The sequence below is a fragment of the Clinocottus analis genome, unplaced genomic scaffold (assembly GCF_023055335.1).
Source record: "Clinocottus analis isolate CAN_PGR_092001 unplaced genomic scaffold, fCliAna1.0.p SCAF_5, whole genome shotgun sequence".
Taxonomy (NCBI): domain Eukaryota; kingdom Metazoa; phylum Chordata; class Actinopteri; order Perciformes; family Cottidae; genus Clinocottus; species Clinocottus analis.
This window is the reverse complement of record NW_027176207.1, coordinates 6,641,946-6,654,445: the sequence shown is the minus strand read 5'-3', so window position 1 is coordinate 6,654,445 and position 12,500 is coordinate 6,641,946. Positions and strand designations below refer to the sequence as shown.

General features: G+C 45.7%; 1 protein-coding gene across 2 annotated transcripts in view; it reads right to left on the bottom strand.

Moving 5' to 3' along the window:
• Positions 1-1,378: 1,378 nt before the first annotated feature.
• hyou1 (hypoxia up-regulated 1) overlaps positions 1,379-12,500 on the bottom strand; it is a 35,610-nt gene continuing 24,488 nt past the window's right edge. For both annotated transcript variants that reach the window (XM_068600749.1, XM_068600750.1), the window contains exons 21-24: positions 11,447-11,531; positions 10,062-10,323; positions 9,850-9,957; positions 1,379-2,612 (exon numbers count right to left, since the gene is read on the bottom strand). In XM_068600749.1, coding sequence (XP_068456850.1) covers positions 2,563-2,612; positions 9,850-9,957; positions 10,062-10,323; positions 11,447-11,531 — 505 coding nt within the window. In that variant the 3' untranslated portion in view covers positions 1,379-2,562. The remainder of the gene's footprint in view (positions 2,613-9,849; positions 9,958-10,061; positions 10,324-11,446; positions 11,532-12,500) is intronic.

Here is a 12,500-nt window from a genome sequence, read left to right as displayed (position 1 = left end):
TCATGTCACTACCGAAACAAGAGTTTTAGTCCATTTGCTGAGTCTGTTTTTTTACCCACAGCCCTTCATTTTTGACCAGGCAGTGACACGGCATCCCTATCCCTCATAGCTGAATGCTCAGTAGCTACATTCCATAATGTTGATATAAATGGGATTCCAAAGTCTGAAAATCAGCATGTAACCTTAAGAATTGTCACTACCAAAACGCACATTTTCTTCAATTAAGTACACGTTTTTGGGTTTTATGTTTTTATGTGTGTACACCTCTTCAAATATGGGAATGCTCGTCATCTACCTGCTACCATATTTTAGATGAGGGCTTTGCCACATATGCTCAACCTTAGCTAGAATTGTCACTACCGAAACAGAAATGATCATGTCACTACCAAAACGTTACCATATGTTTCGGTAGTGACAACATTGAATAATGAGTAGTTCAATCCCATCATTTTAAAGTAAATATGTTGTGTGGACTAAATGGTAAACATGCAGATAATGCTGATTTCTATCTAAAATTGTTCAGGGGAGAAAGAACCCAAAGACACCAAAATGCTATAAGGAATTAGGAAAAGTGGAGCAGAGAGAGTACAGACAAGAAGTGAGGGATGACCCAGTGAAACACCACGAATATTCAAGGAAGGAAAGAGAAAGAAATACAAAACGAATGGAAGGAAAGTTGTAAAATGTATTAGCGATTTATCCAATAATATATATATTATTAGTATATAATGCAATTTTTTCCCAGCCCTATTTTTAACATCTTACCCAAAACTTATGAATATGAGTTACAAATTAATCCACCACAGCACTAAGTAAGCCTAAAATATGACACGTGACGTGGTGTAAACAGAAATCACAAGTGGAAAATGGACTTCTGTAAAAACAACAAACTACTGGGAAGTCAGAAGTATATAAAGTGTCTTGATTTGTGATTAATTACTAGTCTAGAGAACAAATCTCTGACTGCTGCTACAATACAGATTCATTGTTCTTTTTATATATAGTTTCTTAATTTATATGTTGTCTGAATGTTCTTTCTTAGCTGTTTCGCATTTTATTATTACAATTCACTTTGTTGGACAAGAGAGAAACATACTTTCAAATATTCTGTATGTTTGCACAAATTAAAGATTAAAGCTGACTTTTACTTTACATATGTATAATAATTCTTAATTTATAGTATATTTGTTCAGGTACTTAAACTATATACATTTTAGAAAAGCAAAGTATTTCTGGAGAAATAGACAGCTGAGCTACTGTTGGCCCTGTTGAAAGCAGAAACAGCGCACCCCTCAAGGACACTTTGACAGAATGCTTCCATAAACCAACTCAAAAGTTACTAATCACATCAATATATGTTGACAAGATGACAATAAAATTAAAAACAAAAGATTGTTTTATTAACAGTTTAGAAACACAACATTGTTTGCGTCTCCTGTTCCTGACTTTTAGTTTTGCTGCAAATACAGAAGCACACATGTGACCCAAAGTCCCCCGCTCCCTTTAACAGAAAAATTGAGCATCTGAGGAAGAATCTGCAATGCAGGCCATGTTGAGGAAAAGAACTGTGAGGACACTAACACACCACCTCTTCTACAACATTTAGCAGCTCATGAGATTTTGAAAACATGGAGTTTAACCATCATCACTGAAACACATTCAAGCTCCTCAAGAGTTCTAATGGTAACGTTAGAAACAAACTATTCAGTCGTTTTAGTTTCTCAATTTTAGAATGAGCTGTGGTGTGCACATACAGGAGCAGCTGAGAGGAGGTCACTTTTACCAACATGGACTGCTACGTGATGGACGATGTGCTTTGGCATCGTCCAGAGGTTATCATGATCAGGCGATATTAGAAAATTAAACTTGAAATGAACAAGTGGACTGATGAACGGCCACATAATGTTGGCCATTCACCAGTAAACAAGTTCAGCTTAACTATACCAGCCATCATTCTCTATAGTTGACATGTTAGTAAAGGCTGCTGCTTCTAAAAGCCCAGTCAGTAATCTTAGTATGACTACCCATTATACTATCAATAGTTGTGAAAGATTTCTTCATTAATGTTATGCTTCACCAGATGAAAGATGACTGTACTTTCAAATACACTGGATGTAAATGAAGTGCTTCCCCTTTTTGTAATGGTTTACAAAAATAAATTATGTGAGCAAATTCATTCTGGATTAGGACTCATTGAGGATCCTCTGAAGGATTGTATTATAGACAAATACTAACCTCGCAGCAACAGTGTGGTCGATGATAAAGTCCGGAAGACCAAGTTTGTGTTTATGAATGACAAACCAGACTATAACACATCTCAGCCTGGTCAAGTGTCCATACAGTTAGAATGTGGCCGAGCACCGCTTACACCTCATGGGCGGAGGTAGGGCGAGGGGTGGGGTGGATGAGAAGTCTCCAATCCTTCTCCAATAAGCTTCCAGTAGTTCAAAAAACAAGGACATGAAGACAAAATTAAAGAAAAAAAACAGAGTGAGAAGGAACTCAAATATTTATACACCGTCAATAAATATAGTGATTTTCTTTTTCTTTCAGTTCCAGCTGTTATAATTCATCGTCTATGTGTTTCTCAGGTTGGGCCTTCTCCGTTGGTCCTGGAAATAAGGACAGAGAAGGAAATTAATACTTTGCATGTATGTCAGATTATGTAAGTATAGACAAGCTGAAGTTCTAAAGAGAATGTTCCCTCTCCAGTCCACGCTGACAGTGCTGAGTAATCTGAGCCCACGTCTACTGATTTACTGAGGCACACACAAAAAGCTCCACTTCTCAAGTAGAGGCTTGTCATCAGCCCCTTTTAAAAACATGGACACCAGCTTGTGGCTCCCTACAGTGTCATTGTTGATTTTAGCCTGCTGCCATGAGATAGCAGCTACGTAGACCCTCAGGGTAGAGGGAGAGCGGACATTATCTAAGAGGGACTGCAGAAACTAGAGTACAGTAGGCACGGGGCACTGTACTGGGTACCCATTGTGAACCGCACACCAGTCAGAAAAAACAGCCTCCATCTACACTCGTACTGTAGATGGCTACATGGTGTTCTGGCATTCAGAATAGTCCACCTGACTGGTTCTGTGCCGACCAGCCGCTTAGCAGCTGGTCGGGCCCTGCAACAGATAGGCCCATAGCTGAAGGCGGCTGGGGTCGGGATGCCAAATTTAATCCCCTAGCAGCGATAGGAGACCCCTCCTGTCTTAGTGTCCCGCAGCAGAGGAAACCAAGTCTTGCTGGCCAAAAGGGGGCCACCAGCACCAGCCAATGGCCCTGCAGAAGAACCCTGAGGAGTGTTGGCAAGATCAGGTGAAATGGGGGGAAAGCATAAATACGGCCCCCTGGCCCCAAGTGAGCCAGGGCATCTTGACCCAGAGGTTTCCATCAAGGAGAACCAGTGGGTTGCCATTTCTGAGGCAAAGAGATCCACCTCTGCTCTGCTGAAGAGGCCCCAAATGCTGTGCACAACCTATGGATGAAGTGCATTGGCCTGTAGCTTTATAACATTTATATACCTCAGTCTTGAGCAGATCGCTGACCCCGACCAGTCTTGTTCTGCTACACTGCACCCAACCCCGAGAGGCATGGGTCCCCCTGACAGATATGCTCTCTAAATCCACAGGGATAGAGTAAGAAGGCACTGCTGTGACACCTCTTCTATTCTTTTTCTGTGGTGCCTGGCGTCTAAGGGAAAGCTGTTCAGCCATTTTTGCAAAGGACGCTGCGACAGCAGGCCCAAGGGAACGACAGCTGAGGCTGCTGTCAATTTGCTGAAGAAAAAGGATGTAGGGCAACCTCCTGCCTTATTGGAAGCGGGGAAGGCTGAGGAGGATGTCTTACACACGCTGGGGTGACGGACAGGCTCTCATTGTGGCCGTGTCCAGAGCTAGACCGATTAAGGTTATGCTCTGAGAAGGGCTCAGAGAGCTCTTCTCCACGTTTACTCCGAGGCCTCACAAGGCGAGCAGTGTTCTGTGCAGCTGGAAACCGGGATGGCGCAAAGATCAGCCAATCGTCTTCACGCCCTGCGATAACAGGGGGAGAAGGAAAAGCAGAGACACACCTGATGAACACTTGTGGGGAGAGGGAGAGTCCGAATAAAAGCACCCTGAACTGAAAACAATGGCCTTGGAAGGCTAAATTAAGGAATTGTCCGCGATGATGTGACCGGGGGTTCACCACCTCGATTGCGCTCTTGGTTAGGAGCACGGCTCACTCCTGGCTCAGGGCTAGGGACTTTGCCGAGTTGGTGATGGTGGTCATCTTGACCCGGCTGAAGGTTGGGGGCCGGCATCGGAATTGAAGCTTGTGTTTGACGTTTGACTTACTTGGTAGGTTGGGCTGGATCTGGTTGCCCTCGACCCTCAGGTATCCCACCTTGGCTAATCTAGCGGACCTTACTGCGCAGGGCATAATGCTGCAGTTCATACATTGGTTCTTCAAGAGACCCTCCCTAAGGTGTTCAAAGCCAATACAGGAGGGGCAGAGATCATGGCCGTCTACAGTCTGGAGAGAGGCCATACAGGTCCCGCAGCTGGCAAGGTTAAACATAAACACGTCTCTGGAGTACTTGAACTCCTTCGCTTGGGGCAGGCATGTTGTCCCCACCTGAAGGGAGCAATCCACCGGTTTCCGGCAGAGAACCATGGCCTCGGATTTGGAGGCGCTAACCCTCATCCCTGCCGCTTCACACTCGACTGCAAAACGCCCCAGCGAATGCTGAAGGTCATGGTCCGAGGAAGCAAACAGGACCACATCATCTGCAAACAGCAGAGAGGCGATCCCGAGGCCCCCGAACCGGATTTCCTCCGTCCCCCGGCTGCGCCTAGAAATCCTGTCCATGAAAGTCACAAACAGGACCGGTGATAAAGGGCAGCCCTGGCGGAGGCCAACACCCACCGGGAACGTGTCTGACTTAATACCGAGGATACGGACACAACTCATACTGCAGGCGCATAGAGACCGGATGGCCCGTGCCAACGGATCCGGCACCCCATACTCCCGCAGCACCCCCCACAGAACCCCCGAGGGACCCGGTCGAAAGCCTTCTTCAAGTCCACAAAGCACATGTAGACTGGTTGGGCAAACTCCCAAGACCCCTCCAGTAGTCTTGCAAGCATAAAGAGCTGGTCCACTGTTCCACGACCGGGACGGAATCCGCACTGCTCCTCTTGAATGCGAGGTTCGACAAGCGGTCGGAGTCTCCTTTCCAGCACCCTGGCATAAGCTTTTCCCGGGAGGCTGAGTAGTGTGATACCACAATAGTTCGAGCACACTCTCCGGTCCCCCTTCTTGAAGATGGGAACCACCACCCCGGTCTGCCAGTCCATGGGCACTGTTCCCGACCCCCATGCGACACTGAAAAGGCATGTCAGCCAAGACAGCCCAGCAATGTCCAGCGCTTTCAGCATCTCAGGGCGGATTTCATCCACCCCCGGCGCCTTGCCACCAAGGAGCTCTTTAACAATCTTAGTGACCTCTGCCAGGGATATGGGTGCACCCACCCCAAGGTCTTCAAGCGCTGCCCCCTCCCCAGGGGACATGTTGGCCAGGTTTAGGAGTTCCTCAAAGTGCTCTTTCCACCGTCCGACGATGTCCCCAGTCCGAGTCAGCAGTTCCCCTCCCCCGCTGAGAACAGCCTGGGGTAGGCCCTGCTTTCCCTTTCTGATCCGCCGGATGGTTTGCCAGAACCTCTTTGAGGCCAACCGAAAGTCCTTCTCCATGGCCTCCCCGAACTCTTCCCATGACTGAGTTTTAGCATCCGCAACCGCCGCAGCTGCAGCCCTCTTGGCCTCGGTACCCATCAGCTGCTTCAGGAGACCCCTGGGCCAACCAAGCCCGAAAGGCGTCCTTCTTCAGCTTGACGGCTTCCCTCACCCCCGTTGTCCACCACCGGGTTCTCGGGTTACCGCCGCGACAGGCACCGACGACCTTCCGACCACAACTCCTGGCAGCCGCTTCCACAATAGAGGCTTTGAACAAGGTCCACTCGGATTCCATGTCCCTAACCTCCCTCAGGATGCGTGAAAAGTTCTTCCGGAGGTGGGAGTTGAAGACCTTCCGGACAGGATCCTCAGCCAGACGTTCCCAGTTCACCCTCACAACACGTTTGGGCTTGCCAGGTCTTTCCTGCCGTTTCCCTCGCCATCTCATCCAACTCATCACCAGGTGGTGATCAGTTGACAGCTCTGCTCCTCTCTTCACCCGAGTGTCCAAGACATACGGCCGCAGATCAGATGATACGATTACAAAGTCGATCATTGATCTTTGGCCTAAGGTGTTCTGGTACCAGGTACACTTATGAACCACCTTATGCTCGAACATGGTGTTTGTGATGGCCAAACCGTGGCCAACAACAGAACACCGTTCGGGTTCCGATCGGGCAAGCCGTTCCTCCCAATCACCCCCCGCCAAGTTTCACTGTCATTACCCACGTGACCGTTGAAGTCTCCCAGGAGAACTATAGAGTCGGCAGAAGGCGCCCTCCCCAGGACCGACTCCAAGAAGGCCGGATACTCCGAGCTGCTGTTCGGTGCATAAGCACAAACAACAGTCAGAGCCTTACTCCTCGCAACCCGGAGGCGCAGGGAGGCAACCCTCGCGTTCAGTGGAAAAAACGCCAACATAGCGGCGCTCAACCGGGGGCTCGTGAGTATCCCCACACCCGCCCGGCGCCTCTCACCCTGGGCAACTCCAGAAAAGGACAAAGTTCCAGAGCCGCTAGCGAGGTGACGTTCCACGTCCCTAGAGCTAGCCGCCCGGTCTGCATTGCACCCGACCCCGATGATCCTCTCCGCGGGTGGTGAGTCAACGTAGTGGCTGCGGCACCATGTTGTTCTTTCGGATCGACAGGCGGATCGGTGCGGCTGCAGCAGTAAAACAGGCGCTGTACCGGTCCGTCTTGGTGAAGAGGGAGCTGAGTCGGAAGGCGAAGCGCTCTATTTACTGGTCGATCTACGTTCCAGCCCTCACGTATGGTCACGAACTCTGGGTCGTGACCGAAAGAACGAGGTTGCGGATACAAGCGGCCGAAATGAGCTTCCTCCGTAGGGTGGCCGGGCTCAGCCTTAGAGATAGGGTAAGGAGCTCGGACATCAGGAGGGAGCTTGGAGTCGAGCCGCTGCTCCTTCGTATCGAAAGGAGTCAGCTGAGGTGGTTCGGGCATCTAATCCAGATGCCTCCTGGACGCCTCCCATTAGAGGTTTTCCAGGCACGTCCAACTGGGAAGAGGCCCCAGGGAAGACCCAGGACACGCTGGAGGGATTATATCTCCCGGCTGGCCTGGGAACGTCTCGGGGTCCCCCAGAATGAGCTGGAAAATGTTGCGGGTGAGAGGGAAGCCCGGGTCGGTCTGCTGGGTGTGCTGCCACCGCGACCCGACCCCGGATAAGCGGCGGAAAATGGATGGATGGATGGATGGACGTCTCTGGAGTGATTGTGCTCACTAATCAATGTGGATTGCTAAGTCGGTAGTAAGCTTCAGCGCTCTTCTTCTGGAGCACTGCTACTGTGGAAAGAGGACAGGCACAGTCTGTGAGAGAGGACACTCTCTTCACTAGTACAGTCACTGTGACTCCTGGCGTCCTTGCAGTCAGCTACAGCGGGAGCACTGCACTCCTGTGGAGGCCCGGTCCTGTAGTGACAAGTCTTTGAAGGGCGAGAGACTCTAGCAACGAGCCTCTTTTCTATAAATTCAGTTTTAGCTAATGGTAACATAGTAGTTAACCTGCGCAGCGAGAAGATGAAAAAGGACTGATCTCAGGATGACACCAGAAGTTATACCCCAACGAATGTGCACAGACAGTTGAGGGTCATCCGAGGTCACACGAGACTTTGTTGTCAACAACTGACTGAATATTGTTAAGATATTATTTATTTATTTAATTTGACAGTTTTAAAATTTAACTGGATGAATTCTAAATACTCAAAATGTATTTTCTTCTCTCATCAAAAATGAAAAAAACTACTGAAAAGGTTTTGCAAAATGTTTATTGTAAAATAATTAAGTACTCATTTTACAAAAATATATTTAAGGTATTATCTTTGCCCTGTAGCTTAAATTCAGTTAATTCTGGTGTCTCAAAAAAAAAGAAGCCACATTATATTATGATAAAATGTGTGTGAAGGACGATATCTGCTCTATAGTCTCTGTATACATTATTGTTGGAGAGTGAATGAATGCGTTAGAATTTTGATCATGTTAACTCTTAGATTCTGTTCCTTCACTTCAGATGTGAATCGACACTTTTGCTTAAATAATAGTCATGAGACACTCGAGACATACAAGTTTTGAACAGGATTTAAGAACAATGAACATTGAAGAGGTTAAAGACTGTGGCTAAAAAACTGTGGTCAAAGACTTTGGTTAGATTATATGGTTAGAGACTCTGATCTCGCTGTCCATGGTTCTCTTTTTGGAGAACGCCATGTGAAGTAACTTCTCTCACTTGCTTACTGTTCTGACTATTCCGTCTCTCGTCCAGTCTCTCCCGTCTCTCTCAAGCCGTGATGCTTATCTGAACATGCATATTTGATTGGCCGAGTAGCATCACGTGATATGATTTACATGCATGTGATTAGTCAGTGTGTTTCCTGATCTGTTAAATGAGTGCTGTACAGGCTGGAAAAGCTACGCCGATTAAAATATAAGCACTGATCGGCCATAGGGTCAGATACAACGGTGTCTGGGTCCGGATCGCAATCCGTCTGTTAGTGACCCGTGTTAAAAATACTCGACTTGCGCAAGCGCGAGACGGAATATATCCAGTGTGAAACAGTCAAGGGGCCACATGCTGAACATTTTGATCTCAAGTGGGCCGGATCAGAAAAATCACAGAATAATAACGCATAATTAAGGACAATAATTTTCTATGTTTAAATCATCGATGAAGGTTTTTCGATGATAAACTCTATTTTAAGGTCTTTCAACAATTAACTTGAAACATAAAGACCAAAAATTCAGACATCAGCCCACTGTGTACTGCCTGGGCTCTCCTCTGCAGATTCCCTCGCTTTGTGACATGTTTATGACGCCACTCTCATGACGTAATCCATGTTTAACGACTTCGAACACAATAATATCAGTGCTCACATCAATTGTGACTGTGGATCAATGGTTTGCACGTCTGTCTTTGAGGTCTAGTCTAGTCTGAGGTTTGAATCCCAGCTCTGCTAATTTTAGTCTTAAAAAAAGAACAAAAAAAATAAATAAATCTTCTTCTGTTGGACTGGGCACCCTGGCGGGCCGCATCCAGCCCGCGGGCCGTATGTTTGACACCCCTGCTCGAGCGTGAGTTCAGACAGGAAGACCATCCACTTACGCTAGGCTTGTATGCCTCTCACTTGTACTGCTCCCTTACTAGCAGCACACATTCTATACCGGAGATCACCGTCAGAAGAGTCATAGACACTATTAGCTGTTAAAGAGCTGAAGACTAAAGGGAGAGCAACAGAGGAAGACAGAAGCTGTGCAATGAGAAAATAAGCTAATGGGGAAAAAATATTATTATTATTTGTGAAAAACAATTACAATTACAAAGTTCTAGTTATTTTATAATTTTTTTCAGGCCAGCAGTGAAAGCTTAGCAGACCCCGACAGCCCACCACTGCCTGGGCGTTACACCGTTTACTGCACAAAAGAAACAGAATCTTTGACAAGCTAATGCAATTCAATACAATATTATCAGTAATATTATGTTCCATTTGAGTTAGCGAGGAGTTAATTCTGTTAAGATATCTGATCCTGCAGTAATGTATTGGATGACATTGATTGCGTTTCTACCATTTTGTCAAGCCCCTACAGTTCTCCGGCATCATCAGCAATAGGTACAGCAGACCGACCTGTAGCTGTGGTTTGGTCTGTGGGCTGTGATTGGCTGTCTGAGTCTTTCTGTACAGTGCTCTCTTCCGTGGGTGGGGCTTCGCCTGGCGGCACCTCCTCCAGGTTTTCTATATTGGATGCAACAATACATGAGAAGTTATTTCAAGTGTTATTACAGCACATACATGGAAAAAGGAAATCAGCCAGATGTGAGCTCTGCAGTTGCACCCACCAGTCTTTATGTCAGAGCTCTCCTCTTTGGGGGGGATAACTTTCTCCTCGGCTGTGGTGTTGGCCTTGCTGCTTTTATCAGAGCTGGTGTCGTTCTTGGCTTTGGCTTTAGCTTTGGGCTTCGCAAACTTGGCCTTGTTAAGTAAGTAGTTCACCTCTCGATCCAGAAGAGTCAACTTGGCCTCAAGGTCTTTGGACAACAGGACCGGCCGTTCCATTGGAGAGCGTTTCTCCTGCTCTGCTACCGTCTCGTTCTTCCACGTCTGGAGAAGACAGAGACAATTGGACAGCTGGAGATTGTTTACTTGATACGAGTAGAACTACTCTGCCAAAGGAACAGTTCCAAATGTATTCTGTGGCACCTTTCTTAAAGCTAGGGTTGGAGAGTACGCAACAGTTCAAAAACACAGCTCAAGGTTGCCAACTCTTTCTAATAAAAGTAGCTACCAGCTAAATGTAGCATAAACGCAGAATTATAAGATTGGTTGGGTTATTACAGTCCTGTGACAATTACAGGAATTGTTTGTTTTTTTCCAGAGCATTTGATTCATTGACAGCTGTCTGGATGTTAAAAGAATTTAAACAAATATGACACCAAATGTTTTGTCTTGAGGACAATAAATCAATAACCTTATAAACTGGGGTTAATGGAGATATGGCCATTTACCAGCCAAAGAGGACCTTTTGAGATGCATTATGGGAAAGGTAGCATTTGACCCAGTCTCGAAACTCACGTTCAGGGTTTCCTTTGCTGCTTCCATTTGGACTATTATGTTCCATTTCCCCTCAACCTTCTCTATTGAAAAGCGATTGTGACGACGTGTCATCATTACACAGACCACGAATAGGGTCAGTGGCAATATGATTGCTATATTGCATACAAAAACTTACCTCTACCTCTTTCCTCTTTCCCAGGGTGCCCGAGCACCCACTTATAGTTCCGGAAGAAACCAACTGGAGGAAGCGGGTAGGGGGAAGTGACGGGTGTTATTGCTGTGTTTCGTTAAATAACCGATGAATTTATAAGTTACGTTATTTATACAAGGTATAAATGAGAGTACATTAAGAGGGTTATTTTTGGGGTTAGCACGATAATGTAAATGTTTAATGCACATATTTTGGGGTGGATAGAATGACTTCTTGAGGGGTGTTCTGAGCAAATTGGTCCCCAAAGGTGCTTTTCAGGGGCTTAAATTTGTTTGCGAGGGGGCGGTGGGGGCGGGTGAGAAAAATAAAATGAAGTTGCAACTTAACGGCTTGGACTCCAGATTGCGTCATTTATCAATATGGCCAGTCGGTCATCCTAACAGCAACACTGAAGTAGGCGGAGTGCCTTTTTCAGGAGTCCTCCTCAGTAGTAACAGCTTCAACCCATTCACCACCTACCGTTGTTTCGTTGATCACTTTGGCTAACGTAGTCAGCTCAACTTCAGTAAAGATTTGGTCATCCTCTGGAATCAGTTTGGCACTCCTTTAAAATAAAAATAGAAAAGAGTCAAAACAAAAGTACTGAGCCGAATTGGGGCTTGTAGATAGCTGGAGAGCCAAGAATCTAACGACAAATGATTTTACATTTTTATTAGGGCTGGGCAAAGCTGAAAAAAATTAATCGCGATTAATCGCATTATGCGCCAAATTCAACAATAAAGTAAAAAAAATAGTGTATTGCATGCTTTTATTTTAAAGTAATGTTACCAGGACAATATAACAGGCACTCTGGAGCAACAACAAGTTAACATACATACATATGCAGTTTATAAATATTTTTTCTGAACAGGGACCGTTCAGCAGTAAGGGTCCGTGTGCGGGACAAACCACTCCTTCTTTTGTCCATGTTGCTTACCTTAAAAGATGTTAAAGACCAGCAATTAATTAGGTTTATACAAAAGCAATAAGTGCTTTTCATGTTTTCAATTCAGTTTTTCTTACTCAGTGAGAAAAGTCTAGTCTGTATTGTCTTGAACGAGTGCACTGACGTCTGGTTGAATGAGGTGGAGATGTGAAGGACAGATGACAGGTATCAGCGGCGGCTTTGCACATGCGTGATTAATGTTCAATCCGGGTACGTAGAGCTTGCAGCGCGAGGCTGCAGGTAGTCTGACCACTTTGGAAGTGCAAGGGCAAACAAAAATTATTCACCTTCAAACTAAAAGGCCCAAAAAAAAGATTTTTGAATTAAAAAAAAAAAAAAATGCAGTTAACGCATGATCAAATAATCAACGTCATTAATCGATTGAAAAGTTAACGCGATATTAACACGTTAATTTGCCCAGCCCTACTTTTTATATTTGGTTCATGAGTCATACTCTAGAATTGATCTAATTTGCATTTCAAAGCAGAGCCTTCATAAAGTTAAGTAGTGTGTTATATTACTCTATCAGATCATGGTCCAGTAAGACTGAAGTTAAACTTGGGTTTTTGAAAGGTATTTTAAAATATT